The 18212-nt window shown below is 34.9% G+C and overlaps 1 protein-coding gene across 9 annotated transcripts in view; it reads left to right on the top strand.

Annotated features, from left to right (window-relative positions):
• PCID2 (PCI domain-containing protein 2) overlaps positions 1 to 13479 on the top strand; it is a 45186-nt gene extending 31707 nt beyond the window's left edge. For 7 of the 9 annotated variants that reach the window (XM_076482992.1, XM_076482995.1, XM_076482999.1 and 4 more), the window contains exons 14-16: positions 5677 to 5733; positions 6738 to 8106; positions 8194 to 9530. In XM_076482992.1, the coding sequence (XP_076339107.1) occupies positions 5677 to 5733; positions 6738 to 6827 (147 nt within the window). In that variant the 3' untranslated portion in view covers positions 6828 to 8106; positions 8194 to 9530. Of the gene's footprint in view, positions 1 to 5676; positions 5734 to 6737; positions 9531 to 9587 lie in introns of those variants that run through there. The other 2 variants (XM_076482994.1, XM_076482993.1) reach the window with 2 other exon arrangements.
• Positions 13480 to 18212: the final 4733 nt, after the last annotated feature.

Here is an 18212-nt window from a genome sequence, read left to right on the forward strand (position 1 = left end):
TCTGAAAGTATTTTCAGGTAGGTTTTTTTCATTTATTTGCTCACGTATACCTTTTTTTTTCATCATGTTTTTTCAACCATATTTTCTCCCACTTTTACAGTTTTGATTTTTTTTTTTGAGATAAAAATTATCTTTTTCTCAATCAACCCCACTCATGATCCACTTGCAATTCCATGTGGCATCTACCATAGCTACTGTAGCTATTAAAATGATTTATCTCCCTCTTCAATGGTGTCTGAGCAAGCTTTACCTGCTCGGGAAGTAATGACTGTAGTTCATAGTGAGTTGGCTACCTTCATGCAGTCTTTTGAGTCACCTGCTAGTTATCCTTTTTTACCATGTGAGGGTTTGCCTGCACATGACAATGAGGATTTAGACAGTTTATTTCCTTCTCTTGCCTATGTTTTGCAGTCATATTTCATTTTGGAGGATATGCCCAGATTTCCTTCCACATTTGTAGCTTTAATTAATCAAATATGTTTTATCCTTATCTCCCATTTCCTATGATTTTACTCCTGCCCTTCTCAGTGATGAGCTATTGAGTTAGGATTTATTGCAATCTTTGGGGAAACTGGTAGTCTTGGAAACTGTGTTGTGAGCTCAGATCCTGTGGGGACCAATCTCATCAGCTTTGTCCACATATGTAAGTCTTTTTGCTACAGTCCTTTAGGTTTTGAGAGTGGTTTCATAGCTTTTGGCTTCCTTTTCAATTCTACTACCTGTCCCATCATTCCATTTCCTTTCCTCCTCCAATTTCTTGCTAGTATTTTTAGGAGTAGGTTTTCAACTTGCTTTATAAGAATGCTATCACATGAGGAGGTTCTTCTCATTCAGAGGTTTTATTTCCATCTGTTTGCCATTTCCCCCAAAAGACGGGACTGTCATCTTGTCATCAGTATGTCAGCTGTGCACCATTCTTTTGTTAACTATGAAGTCATACTTAGCTCTTCGTTAGATTTTCGCTTCTGTTTATGTGTGATGAAGATTAATTTGTTGGATACCTAACTTCACATTCTCATCTCCCCTGTAACCAGTCATTATCCTTGTTTTGCTTATCAAGGGTGCATGCATTAGTTCTGGGTTTTTCTGTGTGAACTGGCCTCAACTTTGTACATTTTTTGTGTGTTGGTCTGGGCATTTTTGTGTCTTCTTCTTTCCTAGAGCCTTCATTTCCATCATTATATATGACTGACTACTTCTAACTTCCTTGCAGACAGACTGCCTTTCATACTCAGCTTCTATGAAAACCTGTTTGAGTTGGTTGCTGAAGATGGAAGAGTATTTCTTTACTCTAATGTAATACCTGGTTCTTTATGGGATGTTACTCCTTTCTTTACTTCCCTTCAGTTGTAGATCTTGTTTGCATCATTTCTTCCTTCTCTCACTGTGTGAGAGATCCTCTCTCTTTTTTGGATTTGGAGTTCTCTTTAAGTGCTCATCTGTCTTAGTTGTGTCCAATTGGTCATTTTCAAGGGGTTCTGTTGTGTCAGTGTTCCAGATTCCTTGTATGCCCTTCTCATTCTTCTTCTCTTTTTATAGACTGAACATGCTTGATAGTTACAGTTACGACAGAAAGTGTTCATACCCTTGCGTCCAGAGTGGTTTTTTACTCATAACTTAAAAAGTATCACCAGTAGGCTAATAGAAGTACAGTATATTATAAATATTATACTAACACAGATCTACATAAATTATGTGTATTAAATGACAAATAAATTGTTTATAAACAAATAACCAAAAATAGGAAAAGCAGAAAGTGTTTGTACATTTCAGAACATGTGAAAAAACTGATATTCCCGTAAAAATTTTGTTTAGTTTGGCAAATAAACTACATTATACCATTCCAGAACTAGACACTGGGTTCATAATTATTGGAATTTAGCCAGCAAAAAATTTACTTCTGGCAATTTAGCACCGTCTCCGTCATTATTTGCTTGGTCATCATGGCGAACAGGAAACAACTGTTCAGCGATTTAAAAAACCGAATTATTGTAAAATAAAGTCTAGTGCCTCTATTTCCAGCATTGCTACACAACTTAATATGCCAAAATCTACTGTTCAAAGCATAATTGCCAAGTTTAAACTTACAGGATCAACTGCTAACCTCCCTCTTTTCGGACGCCCCACCAAAATTCCAGAGAGAACCAAGAGGAAGGTTTTCAGGGAAGTTAGTAGGAACCCTCATTTAACATGTAATGACATACAGAAACTGGTAAGTAAAACTGGGGTTGAAGTAAGCACCTCTACAGTTATGAACATGTTATGCTCTTCTGGGTTTAAAGCATGCCGTCCTCCTAGAACTCCATATTTAAAGCCTCTTCATTTAGAAGCCCGATTGAGGTATGCATGAAAGCATGTAGATAAACCCTTTACCTGTTGGAAGAGTATGGTTTGATCAGACGAGACTAAAATTGAGCTTTTCAGCCACAATGATGTTCGCTATATTTTCCATAAGAAGGGGGGAACAAAATCTTCAAAGGAACACCGTCTCTCGATCATGCTATGGAGTTCCTTCAGCTCTTCTGGTGTAGGCAGCCTTCACCTCATCAATGGAATCATGAAAAAAAGAAGAGTACGTTGATATATTAAGCACTTATATCAAGAATGATGCTCGGAACTTGCAGCTTGGGCGTCGTTGGATCTTCTAGCACGAGAATGACCCTAAGCACATATTTCTATGTCACCCGATCTCAACCCAATTGAAAATGTTTGGCATGAGTTGAAGACCAGGGTTCATCAGTGTCATCTGAAAAACTTGCAAGAGTTGGAGGTTTTCTGTAAAGAAGAATGGAAGAAAATACCAGTCGAGTACTGTCAAACGATCATGGAGGGCTATGAGGAGAGATTGCACCAAGTAATTCACCTGAAAGGGTACACAACTGACCATAGAAGTAGATGCACGAACACTTTCTGTTCCTCCTATGTTTGGTTATTTTTTTTTATAAACAGTTTATTTGTCATTCAATTTACATAAACATTTATGTAGATGTGTGTTAGTATAACATTTATAATATACTCTACTTTCATTATCCTAATCGTGATAATTTTTATATTATAAGGAAAAAAACTACTCACAATGCAGGGGTACGAACACTTTCTGTTGTAACTGCAGATTGAGATAATACCACCATAAGTGTTCCTCTTCGTCCTCCTTGTCCTGGTTGTTTGGGGTGTTTTGAGATAGTGGATTTTTTTTGAGTCCTTTCTCCATACCAATCACTTTTGTTGTTCTTTGTGTTTGGGTTACTTTTTTCTGGCCCTTTAGGGCTGCTCAGTTGACGGTGCATTCCAAGAATTTGACTGTGGTCTCGTACATCCCCAGACATGGGCGAAGGGGGCACTCAGTCAAGAGACCTCTGTTTTTGGACATCAAACTTCTATTGGGCATACAGCCATCAAATATCATTTGTTGGCTTGTCACATTCCAAATGCCCTGTATCTTGTTGTGGATTATGTAAAAGTCCCAAGATGCTCTGTGCAGAATAACCACTGTACCCATGAGTGTTTTGGGGGCTTTTTGCCTCTTAGGATATTTCAGATGTGGATACCTTTGTCTTTCATCTCAGTTCTCAACTCTCTCAGATTTGTTCTTTTTTTAGCTGGAGTAATTGATATTCTCAGTTAGGATTGGACTGGTCTATACCATTTGTCAACTTCCCTGCATCTTTCAACTCACTCTGTATTGGGTTCTGTTGGTAGCTCCATTTTGACCGACTTGGCTATCGTTTCTGTTTCTGTGCATACAACTGGTGTCACCTCCTTTTGCCCACCTTTCAGCTTCAGTCTGGCATGTCATACATTTGTTTTCATTTTCATTAATTGTTTTTTTCCTGTTTCTGGTATAGCTTGGCTTATTTCTCTCTTGTTTTGTAGATGTTGTTAGTCTTTTCTGTTTATTTTCCTGTTACATCTATCACAATAATATGTTCCTGACTTCTCTTTTTCATTGTCATCAGTATGGAGGATGTTATTTGTGCTACTTTGTGGATTACTCACCATATATTTACTGCTCTTTGTCTTCATTACTTAGCTATACTTGTTTTATGGGCTTTTATCTGTTTCCTACTGCAGTTTTGCACACCATGACTTCTATTTAAGTGGGTAAGTGCTCTTTTTGTTTTTCTGTAAGGACCTTTGCCAAATATTTGGGTCTCACTCAGTGGTGAGTGTTGCTTGACCAGGTATAGTAATTATTAAATCTGCACTGTAAGGCATGCATGTCATATGTACCCACTGTTGAGGCAGGGTGGTCCATAAAACTGTTGTAGGTATGCTTTGTGGTATTTTGCTTCATAAAGGTGTTCGTCCTGGACCATACACTCATAGACTAACATGAATAAAGCAGATGAATTGCTACCCAACCCAAATGATCTGTGTCACAGGATCACCCTGCTTTTCAAAATAAGTTATTACAGTCATCCACTGCACTTTCTCTGGTGTGGCATTCCTCTGGATTTTCCAGTGCACCCCCCTTTCCCCAGTGGAACAGTGGTATGTTAGTGAACTTATGCAGCTAGAAACTGTGTAGCTTGCTTCATTCCAAGCAAACAAACTCTCCATTGCACTATTTTTCCCTTCTTTTAGTGAAGTACAGGAGGATTTGCCACTTACCAGTTCCTAGCCAGTGGAGTGGTAGACCATGGAGACTTCCTTTTGAGTGTGTTTAATTCCATTCATTTAGGGAAGGGTGATGGTATTCTGGATGTGTAGGTGGCAGTGATACTCATTCTACTGTAGATCTGATGTACAATTACAGATGCTATTTAGTGTCAGATAATGCATTCTGCCAGTGTGCTGTTCATCCCTGTGACTGAAGCACCCTCCTTCCTACCATTCTCAGGATATTGTTTCTTGGCAGATTGGTGATGGTTGGAGCTGGATCAGCCACATAATTCCTTACACTTGTTTGGTGAGGTACCTTCCTTCTACTGCAGACTGGGCAATACATTCCTAGTGTTTTTACTATTCCCTGAATTTTGGTTTCCAGTGGACATGATGATGGTTGTGTTGGATATGTACACATGATTAAGCTGGATAGGTCTCTCCATTATTTCGAACTTTATTGAGACACTATTTCATAAAGATAGAGAGTAGATTTAGCTTAGAAGTGATGTAGTCTCCTACAGAGATGTTGCCTTCCATTTAATCACACACCCCATGGTCTTCCTATGAGTGCTTTCTACCAGCTCAGTGTGAGTTTCTGGCTATTTGTGAGAAGTGTGATATTGTATCAGAAATTAAGATGTTTCCTAAACTGAAAATATATTTCTGATAAATATTTACCTCCTAACTTCTGATGTCAGTTTTGTATGTACTATCTAACCTCAAAGTGATTTTGGACAGCACAGAAGAGAGGTTGCTAGATGATAGGAATTGTATTGTATTCCCATTGGTGGAGAGTAATTGCATGCAAATATCTAACAAAAATACATATGAGAGTAGGTGGGCATAACAAGGTTAGTAGCAAGCAAAAGTTTGTGCATATAAAGGTTAGTATGAGTTGTGAAAAGTTGTTTCTCAGGAGTGGTAAGTATCTATCAGAAAAACATCTTCCAGCTTGGGAAAATGTCTTTCATCTATGTATTTTGGGTAGTTAAATGTAAAAATTGTTAGCATTATTTTTTATTTGTATTTCTTTCAGTATAAATTAAAGTTTTGTGTTATTTCTCACTCTAGGTGGAAGACATTGATCTTGATGAAGTGCACTGCATTCTGGCCAATCTTATATATGAGGTTTATTACAAAATTTTAATGAAATTATATGTACTCTTTTGTACTTAATATGTAAAAAATTATAAATTTTTTATTTAAATATATATATTTGTTTTATTTTTTACATGAAAGACCTTTTTTTAAACATACAAAATATTAAAACCAAATAAACTTGTGCATGTTTTTCTTTCTGTAATTTTTAATGTAGTAATTTAAGTTGCTTTTAGCTCTTTGTAATTGCTTATTTTTTCTGGAAATGTAGGTTTGAAAAGTACCTTACTCATTAATGAGAAACCTTTTAATAAGTTATCTCTTGCAATATTTATTAGTGTTTTAAGGTTGAAGTACTTTGGTGTCTGTCATTAAGCACTGAGAGACAACTGTATTTGAATTATTATTTTATAAATGCATGTTTCCCATTATAACGGGTATACATCTGGGATAACAGTCAACAAACCTGATAATAACCTAGGGAGTGAAATAAGTGATCATTGTCAGATATGGCCTCCATGGGGAATTCATGTGTAGTGAATGGGAACATCAGTTAGTATGTATATGTATTTGTTTTTTCAAAGTCATATGTGTTTGTACTTCATCTCGTAATCACCTATAGACTTCAAGTCCCTTTTAGCAATTTGACAACTGGAGATATAGTATGTTCTCATGATTATAAAATACTCATATGGCTGTAATTAGTGCCAGCTTGTTAAAGAACCTACATTGACTTTTTAGTTTTGTTCTTCAGTTTCATTGTTTAATTTAACAGTCAACAAAGAAACATTTTTTAAATTTTATTAATTATAATTTTATATTGTTTCTATAGATGGAAGTAAATGTTTATATTTGTTACTTTTTTTTTTCATATTGTTACTGGAATTTGTTTTCATTCCAATTAATAACCATTTAATTACCAGGTACTTTTTATGCATACTTCTGTTGACATTGAGGTGTAGCTTTTTAAGTACATGTCTCTGTCCCAGTGGTTGGATATTCTAACAGTAACTTCTTGTCTCTTTACTTTTCAGGGTAAGATTAAAGGTTACATGTCTCATCAACATCAGAAGTTGGTTGTGAGTAAACAAAATGCTTTTCCTCCCCTGTCATCAGTCAGCTAAAAATAAAGTTAGTTGAATGTTCGATTTGTATATCTAGCTTAAAATGTATTTCTTGATTCTTTTTTTTTCTCACTAAATAAACAAGTACTTTTTTTACAGTAGTGTTGATTTTTTGTGTAATTAATAGATAAGGAATTTAAACTTCTAAGAAGTTCTGCTCTTCCAGTCTTGTTTAAAAGAAATGCATCATTTTAATGATACACTAAGTGAAAATTACTGCAAGATATTGTAATTTCCTAGATTTCCTGATTTTTTTCTTTTGCAAACAGAAATTTATTTCAATTTTTCTCATAAGAATTTACTATTTATGTGCAAGGATTATTACAGAATCTCATTCCTTTACAAATTACTTATCAGTCATTTAACAAAGATAAATTTTAGACTGTTCTGAAACAGTAAAAGAAAAAAATGCTTTATGTCTGATTAATTGGTAAGTGGATTAGGTTCTTGGTAATTCTTCTGTAATTTTCACTTCATAGTTTAAAGTACTTCCTTGAAATTAGCTCATTTAAATGGTGTTACACATATAAAATTTAAAATAACTTGTTCTCAGTATAAATAAAAATATATTTATGTATATTTGCAAATAAAAATAAAAATTGCAAAGCATTTTCAAAAATACCCGTTTATTTTAACAGAAACTGTAATGATGGTAATAAAAGTTTTTGTTCTTCAGAATAAATTAGTTCACTGGATGGTGTGATTGAACAATATGTGTAAAGCAATAAAAAGTAAATGATAATAAAAAAAGAACATTAAAAGTTTTATGATGATATAACATTAAAATAATAAAGCATGGAAACAGTTGCCTTACATCAAACAGTCTTAGAAGTTTTTCAGTTTCTGGTATCTACAGTTCCCTTACATAACTCAACAATCAGATGGATGAATATATTGTGTTTGTATTTTTGTGTGTGTTTTGAGTTATTAGGCTTAATACTGCAAGTAATTTAAGGAGTTTGAAATTTAACATGAAATGCAGATGTTCTCAGAAAAGAAGTTAATAATGTTCAATAGATATTCAAATGATTTCAACAACATTCAGTGCTGTTGTAAAATAGTTGCATCCCCAACTTCATAGTTTGTAAAGAACTGCAAACCAATTTAAGATGGCTTTTGTAACAGTTAAGAGCAAGTAAGATATTGTAGAAACTTGTGATTTAATGTCTTTAACTTGCTTTTTGTTTGGTTGATCTTGATATTTCACAATATCTGATTTAATTATTCTAAAGCTAGATAATTTTGCGAGTACTTTTTCAAACCATTATATAAGTAATAGGTTTAGATAATGTCATTTTTACAAACTAAATAACACAGTTGCATATTAATAATAAATAAATTTTTCAAACCATTATATAAGTAATAGGTTTAGATAATGTCATTTTTACAAACTAAATAACACAGTTGCATATTAATAATAAATAAATTGAGCAGTGTGTTCATGTCATGGGCTTTTCTCAAAAATAAAATTAGTTGAAGTTTATCTTGAAGTAAAATAATTTTTATGTAAGTAGGCAAACTTTTCATCATTATGGTTTTATTTATTTATGACTAATAATTATTAACCATCCTGATGCTTAACAAAGAGATACAAAAACTTTGCTTAAGGGTTAATAGTTTATTAGTTAATTTATCAAGCTTTTTTTTTTTCAAAAGTTCTCATAGACACTTAACATCATTATGCTGGAAAAAACCCATTTCCATTTTTGTTTTGCTCCTGTACTAAGAAATTTCTTGTACAAATATTGTCAAAAATGACATTCTTGTAATTGAAAGTAAAAACAAATATGCTCAACAGTAAATTTGCAGGCTTAAGACTATAAGCTTCAGGTTTTGGTACATGTGATGGGCAGAGAAAAGATAACCTGTTGTGTATCTTTGTACTTAACAATATAAACAAATGAAAAGCAAGTATTGGCAGAAGATATTTAAATATAAAAGTCAAAATAAAGCAAACTGAGATTTAAAATGCAGAAAAATTGTAGAAAAATTTCAGGAAGTATTATGTTACTAATAATCATTTAAACTTGCTCAAATTGCAAGCAGTACTTCATGAAATGTTAAATGTTTGTCACTTGACATCCTGGAGTTTTCATGAATATCTTAAAAGCAACCACATTTTAACCATTTAAATTCTGACAACTTGACTAGAGAAGATGGTTTTGTGTAAAAGAATTAAAAAATATTAAATTGTTTGTTGCACATTGCACATTTTTGTGACATAATTGTATAGTTATACAAAAAATAAGCTGTTTTGTGAATGTTGAAAAAATTGTCTACAGAACCTTTAAACAATCTGGTCTCTTCTATTTTTACCCAGTGCATTGATGGTAAGATTAGTTGAAATGACAAAAATCCATTATATAGATCATCCCAGCAGACTGCTTATTCCATCTTTTAGAAGAATTTGTTGCAACATCATTTAATGTAAATCAAATTAATTTGTTCTAAAATTATTATATGGATGTGATGATATAATTTAAGTTTAGAAACAGCACATTATAACTGACCAAAAAGAAGATATTTTATGTTTAAAAATGATGTGCTTATTTTTACATCTAAAAAAATAATTGCTATAAGTTAAATAACTAGTGATGGGAGAGGTAAAATGTCCAATGTTTTAATAGAGTCACTGGTATTTATGTGTTGAATGTTTTTCATCATGTTTTATGTGTTCAATATTTTAAATAAAAGTTACACAATGTACATTTTGTCTTGTTACAATTAATTATTGAATATACATGAATTGTGTACTTACAGATGGGGGCCAAGTATGATCTTTTGGTAATGTGCCAAAATAGTTTGTTGTTGTTTTTTTATGGAAGAAAAGAAAATATTTTAAAGGAAGGCTGAAGTTGTAGTGAAAGGAATTACTGCTTAGAATGATAAAATAAACAAGTGAGAAAGTTAACAGTGAATAATAATGAGAAATGAATTGTTTTACCAAGGATAATTATAAGATGAAAAATAAAAATAAAAGTTTTTTTGTGGAAAACTGAAACCAATTTGTCACTTTGACAACACTAGCTGTATTTCAGAAGTGGTTTTAGGCTCTCTTGGTATTAGAAACAAATCTTTAAAATTTAGAACTATTCTTACAGTCTGTATTCTCTGTGTATTGGAGCTGACTAATTAGAAGATTGGATAATAGGTAACTAATTTCATCTAACTAGTGTGACTGTCCCATATACAAAGGGTACAAAACCATTTTCCCCAAAACAATAAATGGCATCTTTAGCTGAATTCTGCTTTAGAAATAAACTTTTGTATTATAAGTATGGTTATCATATCTGTTGGTATCTGAATTGTATTTATAATTAATTCACTGTTTTTAAGCCATTAAAAATTAGCATGTGGAATGGAATTAGCATCTGAGCTTGACTGGATTTGTTATGTTCTAAATTCAAGTCGTAATAGTTTTATTATGTGAAAAATGTACTACAGAAATTTGAGATTTGTGGTATCTGTGTACCACAGAGTTTTAATTGATCTTTTAACACACAATGCAAGGAATATCAAGTTCAGAAAATTATAGTAGTTTTGGAAGACCTTCATGATGGTGGTTCTTGTACTTACCTGTTAGTCTTTCTGGCAGGTATGATCATCACCATTATGCTACAGAAAGTCCTTTACAACTTTGTAGACTGGATGTCAACATTGGTTTTATGCCATTTATGTTTTTAATTGCTGTTTTGTTTTTACCTTCATTTCCTTTTATGAATTTTACTACGTATACTTTACTTTTACCTTTTTACTGGACATTTGGCTAATTATTATTACGACTTTGCTACATGTCTTTTAAAACTTTTATTACTTTACCTTTTGATAATGGCTGTTATGACACATAACCCGGAACCAGGACTGGAAAGGACAACTTCAGGTGACTGACGGTGGTTCTTGTACTTACCTGGTGGTCTTCCTGGCGGGTTATAATCATTGCCATTATGCTAGAGAAAGTCCTTTACAACTTCTCTTACTCTGCTTTCTCTTGTAGACTAGGTGTCAACATTGGTTTTATGCTTTTTCTGTTTTTCAATGATGTTTTGTTTTACCTTCATTTCCTATTATGTATTTTACTACATTTAATTTATTTTTATAGCTATTATAGAATAGCTGCTTTGTGCCATAAATCAACCAACCAACCTTCAACTAGATACTGCTATAGACTGTGAATTTGATTTAAAAGTACATATAATTAACTTTTGAATGCACTTATTTTTCTAATAACACATGGTGCAGCACTCATATACTTCTAGAGGGAATTATGTATTATAACCCTCAAATGCTGCTTTGTGTATTTGTAATTTTGATGTTGCATTGTTTTGGCCTAGAAGCTTAGAAGTAAATCAGGTCAAATATTTTTGATTTTTTTTAAACATAAAAATACTCTGTAATCATCAATGACAAACATTTTTACACAAGTTAGTACTTGATACTTTTATTTTGGTGCTTTGAAAAGCTTCTTAGGTCCTAATTAACTTTAATAACTGAATGTTCTACAAGCTGTGTTGGGTGTAGTGAAACTGTACACTTTGCATCATCACCAACCAGTTTGTTGGTTTACTAGAATAACTGTCAAGCATATGCTTACTACATTTGCTATTCAAAATTGAACTGACTGGAACAAATATAGTAAATCCTTATTATATGTTACATGATTGAGAAGAAATCAGTTCATTATCTAAAGCTAGAATTGTTGGTGACAACAGATGCAATTCCCAGTACATCAATTTAGGTAACTAATTGATAGTTATAAGCTCAGAAAATCATTTGAAAGGCCATTGTAACCTTTGCTTTCTAAGCTATTTATCTGTATTGTAAAGTACAGTTTATGCCATGCATAATATAATTATCACTGTTATGTAGAATCAGGCTGGTTTGACAAGCATAGTACTGATTGACTGAAAGGAATTTGCAGTGACTACTTTCTGAGCCATCATATACGAGGGCTGTTCAAAAAAAATACGCGGACTGACGTCATAAAACAAAATGTACTTTATTTAGAAGTTACAGGTCTGGGACCCCTTCAAAGTACTCTCCTCCCCAACGCACACACTTATCCCAACGGTGTTTCCACTTGTTGAAACAGTCCTGGTACGCTTCTTTTGTAATGTCCTCCAGCTCCTTCGTCGCATTTGTCTTAATCTCGGGAATCGTCTCAAATCTTCTTCCTTTCAAGGGTCTTTTGAGTTTGGGGAACAAGAAAAAATCGCAAGGAGCAAGGTCAGGTGAGTAGGGGGGGGGGAAGAACAGTGATCGAGTGTTTGGCCAAAAAACTCACGAGTTCTGAGGCACAAATTTCGCAGCAACGCGGTGCATCTTTAATTTTTCGGTCAAAATCTCGTAACAAGATCCAACTGATATCCCACACTCTTCAGCAAGCTCCCTGACAGTCAGACGTCGATTTGCCCGCACCAGGGTGTTGATTTTGTCGACGTGTGGGTCGTCAGTTGACGTGGAAGGACGTCCAGGACGTTCATCATCTTCAATGGACTGTCGACCATCCTTAAAACGTTCATGCCACTTGAAACTTGCCGTACGCTTCATAGCAACATCACCCTAAGCCGTGTTAAGCATAGCAAAAGTTTCAGTCGCAGATTCTCCAAGTTTAACACAAAATTTCACAGCAAATTGTTGCTCCTTCAGGTCATTCATTCTGAAATCCGCCAAACGAAAAAAATCGCACTTCACTTAAAACCGCGTAGCTAATACACAAATGAAGATATTTGCAATCGGTAAATGGCGTCGTAATCAGCTGATCTGTGCGAACCTAGCGACACCAAGCGGATTCCCCTGGAATCAACTGGAGCCGCGCAATTCAAACAGTCCGCGTATTTTTTGAACAGACCTCGTACAGTGCCATTATAAGAAATACCAATAGGGTGTTGGATTATAGCTGCTCAATTAATATGGTAATTACTGGTGCCAGTAAATATAATGCCTAGTATACAAGAATGTTTGCACAAGTGTAGAGGGTGGCTAGGGCTAACAAACTTCAGTTTGAAGGGCAATTTAATTCTTGCCTTTCAGGTCACTCACATGATTTGGTTGAGTAGTGAGAACTCTTAGTAGAATATCATATGATTCTTGCTAGGTATTTCCCTTCACTTCTGAAAAGCGTATAGCTTTCCCATGTGTAGTGAGGGAGATGTGTTTTTTTTAGTGTATATTTATTCTGAGTTATCAGACTTTTAATTAAATTTGGTCAGTCTTCATTTTGTGATGCCTGAAAAGAAAAACAAGTTTAGTCTGGTAATTTCTAGATGGTAGAACAGGACTGAAGTATTCAAAACATAAGGTGAGTGGTGTAACTTATGAAGAGTACCAAAGTAATTTGCATGAGATGTGGATGGAGTCTGTTTTACGATATTAATGTATATGACCACTTGTAATGGTGATATATATTTATTGCAGTATATGTGTTATGGTCTTACATGAAATATGTAAAATGAATGGATTACTTACACAAAAGACACAACTATAAAGCAACATATGAATGGAACACAAATTGATCTGAATGTAAAACCTTGTAATATGACGTTAACTGACGTCTAATATTAGTTAACTGTTACCTGTTATTTTCCCAATCATTTGTGAGAGAATGTTTCAATTTTGACAAGAAATATTTGACAGTTTTGTATATTTTCATGGAATAATAAAAACAACAGAGAAAAAAATGTGAATATTAAAACATCACTTTTGCATATACGTACGTATGCCCTGTATCACAATAGCATGTCTGAGGACACACATCACTAGAAACTGGGTTTTGATACCAGTAGTGGGCAGAGCATGGATAACCCATTGTATAGCATTGTGATTAAATTTAAACAATTAAGAAAAATATGTACATACAGTACAACGTCAAAATAATTGCACAATAAACAATTTATTCAAAATAGGGATCAGCCCTAAAAAAGGCATGTTTCAGTGTTTTACACCACAATAATCGTACAACTACACAATAAAACTGAATTCATGGTTAAATCTCTGCAGTAATAAAACACAGCTTTGCATTTAACAACAAATAAGCAGGATAATTATACAACCAAACAAAACATACTGGCTGGCCGTTTAGTTAGACTACTGTGTAGTGTTAAAGTTGTAATAGATAAATAACTAAGACTGTGTTTAAACAAAATAAACCATGCTGTACGTTTATAAATAAAAATGTATTTACTGATACATTACTGGTGAATATACAGTACAAATTATGAATGCCCTTTATCGACATGTAAGAAAAACAAAGAAAACTTGCAAAGCAAGTATGTACCATACTGAAACATAAATATGTCTTATGTCAGAATCTACACGTTGCACACAATCTACGTTGCTGACCAATCAGAAAATTTGATATTAATTTCGAAAATATCTTTACATGCAGGAGAGCCATTTCAGGTTTTACTAAGACGGTTTTATTTTTCTAAAAGGGCTGCTGGTCTCTGAAACGGGTTGATGGCAGATGTAATGGATGCAGTTAACATAAGGGAATTTAAGAAAAAAACTTAATAAATATTTGAGTAAAAAAAAAGGCTAGAATTCAGTTTTAATGCTTGTCAGGTTCAGTTTAATTTGTTGAATAAAGGTTGTCTGGATTTATCAAAAAAATGTTTCGATGAAAGAGGGTAGGTAGGGAAATTTTATTGGAGGTTCAGATGAGTTAGGAACGTGGATGGTATTGAAGTTTTGAAGGTTACAGCATAAAAATCAATATATTTGGAGAGTTTGGTCAAATGGTTTCTTTTTATATATATATATCATACGTTTGCTATATAAACATTATTCTCAAAATAAATGTTATTAAGAGCAGTTCAAAATACCCAAGTTAACTAAAGATACAATACAATCAACCAATGAAACTGAAAAAAGAAAACGGTACAACTTACAACGGTAAGTTTACGGATTTACAACAGGAAAATCAGGGGTTCTATGTGCCTTTACTAAAAGAAAACACACATTTCGACAAACTTTCGTCATCATCAATGTGTTTAAAATTAGGAAAAATATGTAAATATGCCATAGAAAAGTGTGTGAAATTTGCACACACGAAACTTTTATTATATGCAAACAGAATTTATCTAGATGCCTTATCTAGTAATCTCGACACACTGCATATAATTTCCATAGAATTTTACTGAATGAAATGTAGTTTCTATTAGACACTTTTTATACTAACTTTTCTGTGTGCATATTACGCTAATAAAGATCATTTTCTTTTCTAAATAGGCACGGCAAAGCGGTTAGGGCATTCGACTCATAATCTGAAGGTCACGGGTTCGAATCCCCGTTTACCAAAGATGCTCACCCTTTCATCCATGGGGACGTTATAAAGTTACGGTCAATCCCACTATTTGTTGGTAAAAGAGTAGGCCAACAGTTGGTGGTAGGTGGTGATGACTAACTGCCTTCCCTCTAGTCTTACACTGCTAAGTTAGGGATGAATAGCTCAGATAGCTCTCGTGCAGCTTTGCGCGGAAATTCAAAACGAACAAACAGATTTTTCTAAAAAGTATCACGATTAGGCTAATAGAAGTATAATATAAATATTATACTGACACACATAAATGTTTATGTAAATTAAACGAGAAATAAACTGTTTATAAACAAATAACCAAACATAGGAGGGATAGAAAGTGTTCGTGCGTCTACTTTAATGGTCAGTTGTGTAGCCTTTCAGGTGAATTACTTGGCGCAATCTCTACTCATAACCCTCTATGATCGTTTGACAGTACTCGACTGGTATTTTCTTCCATTCTTCTTTACAGAAGGCCTCCAACTCTTGCAAGTTTTTCGGATGACGCTGATGAGCCCTGGTCTTCAACTCATGCCAAACGTTTTCAATTGGGTTGAGATCGGGTGACTGCGATGGCCAGTCCAGAACGCTTATATGGTTCCTCTGCAACCAGGATCACACATATTTCGATGTGTGCTTAGGGTCATTGTCGTACTTGAAGATCCAACGACCCCCAAGCCACAAGTTCCGAGCACCATGCATCATTCTTGATATAAATGCCTAATATATCAACGTACTCTTCTTTTTTCATGATTCCATTGATGAAGTGAAGGCTGCCTACACCAGAAGAGCTGAAGGAATCCCATAACATGATCGAGGGACGGTGCTTCTTGGAAAATTTCGTTCCCCCCTTCTTACGGAAAATATAGCGAACATCATTGTGGCCGAAAAGCTCGATTTTAGTCTCGTCTGATCAAAGAATACTCTTCCAACAGGTAAAGGGTTTATCTACATGCTTTCATGCATACCTCAATCGGGCTTCTAAATGAAGAGGCTTTAAATATGGAGTTCTACGAGGACGGCATGCTTTGAACCTAGAAGAGCGTAATATGTTCGTAACTGTAGAGGTGCTTACTTCAACCCCTAGTTTCGCTTACCAATTTCTGTATGTCATTACGAGGGTTCCTACTAACTTCTCTGAGAACCTTCCTCTTGGTTCTCTCTGGAATTTTGGTGGGGCGTCCGGAGCGAAGGAGGTTAGCAGTTGATCCTGTAAGCTTAACCTTGGCAATTATGCCTCGAACAGTAGCTTTTGGCACACTAAGTTGTGTAGCAATACCGGAAATAGACGCTCGAGTCTTTATTTTACAATAATTCGATTCTTAAATCACTAAACAGTTGTTTCCTGTTCGCTATGATGACCAAGCAGATAATGATGGAGACGGTGCTAAATTGCCGGAAGTAAATTTTTTGCTGACTAAATTCCAATAATTATGAACCCAGTGTCTAGTTCTGGAATGGTATAATATAGTTTATTCGCCAAACTAAATAAAATTTTTACGAGGATATCAGTTTTTTCACACGTTCTGAAATGTACAAACACTTTCTGCTTTTCCTATTTTTGTTATTTGTTTATAAACAATTTATTTGTCGTTTAATACACATAATTTATGTAGATGTGTGTTAGTATAATATTTATAGTATATTAAACTTCTATTAGCCTAATCTTAATACTTTTTAAGGTATGAGCAAAAACTACTCCGGACGCAAGGTTGTTGTTGTTGTTTTTGGAATTTCGCACAAAGCTACTCGAGGGCTATCTGTGCTAGCCGTCCCTAATTTAGCAGTGTAAGACTAGAGGGAAGGCAGCTAGTCATCACCACCCACCGCCAACTCTTGGGCTACTCTTTTACCAACGAATAGTGGGATTGACCGTCAATTATAACGCCCCCACGGCTGGGAGGGCGAGCATGTTTGGCACGACTCGGGCGCGAACCCGCGATCCTCAGATTACGAAGCGCACGCCTTAACGCGCTAGGCCATGCCAGGCCCGGACGCAAGGTACAAACACTTTCTGTCGTAATGGTACATATAAGGTTTGCTTGTTTTTAAATTTCGCGCAAAGCTACACGAGGGCTATCTGCGCGAACCATCCCTGATTTAGTAGTGTAAGACTAGAGGAAAGGCAGCTAATCATCACCACCCACTGCCAACTCTTGGGCTACTCTTATAGCAACAAATAGTGGGATTGACCGTACCTTACAATGCCCCCACGACTAAAAGGGGAAGGATATTTGGTGCGATGGAGAATCGAACCCGCGACCTTCGGATTACGAGTCGAGCGCCTTAATCACCTGGCCAGGTACATATAAGGAAAACAACTTTTTAATGCACTGAGATTACAACATATTTCAAGAATCACAATCCACTCATCAAAGAATCTAAATAAATAAAATCTATGTTATTAACATGAATTCCTTTTTTTCAGGTACAGGGCACACGACAGGCAAAACTTTCGGCGCCTGTTGTGTGAAAGTGGGTTTTCTCGGGGCACTCCCGTTTCCCCCCACATCAAATTCTTCAGGCATTGGATTTCTAGATCCCAGCCTAGGCAACCTTTTTGCCAGACCCAAAATCGGGCCGTTTGATTTGATCTGTGCTCACATCTGCCCAACTTTTTCATTTCGGGACAGGTCCAGGCCTTTCTTTCCTCTGCTGCCTTTGCCTCCACCCAAAAGAAGATTTAGTGAGACATTCTCCACCCAAAAAGTCAAGAATAATAACGATAATTAATTTATTAAAATAATAATAAAAAAAAAACCACCACTTAATCTTAATAACAATCCATGAAAGGGGACGAAGAGGAACTACAAAGTTCCTGAACACCCCAGTTGGAGAGAGAACTCTTCTGATTTCTCTCTCTCTAAACTGAACCCCTGACACGTTAGTTTAGTTTAGTTTTAGTTTAATGCACTGAGATAACCTTTCATTAATCCTAATCCCTCACCGGTACAATGGTAAGTCTACGTATTTATAACACTAAAATCAGGGGTTCAATTACCCTCGGTGGTCTCAGCAGATAGCCCGATGTGGCTTTGCTATAAGAAAACACATACATACACACACTCATTGATCTTAAATTCACATAACTT

This window comes from Tachypleus tridentatus, chromosome 13, assembly GCF_004210375.1.
Source record: "Tachypleus tridentatus isolate NWPU-2018 chromosome 13, ASM421037v1, whole genome shotgun sequence".
NCBI classification, from domain to species: Eukaryota; Metazoa; Arthropoda; class Merostomata; order Xiphosura; family Limulidae; genus Tachypleus; species Tachypleus tridentatus.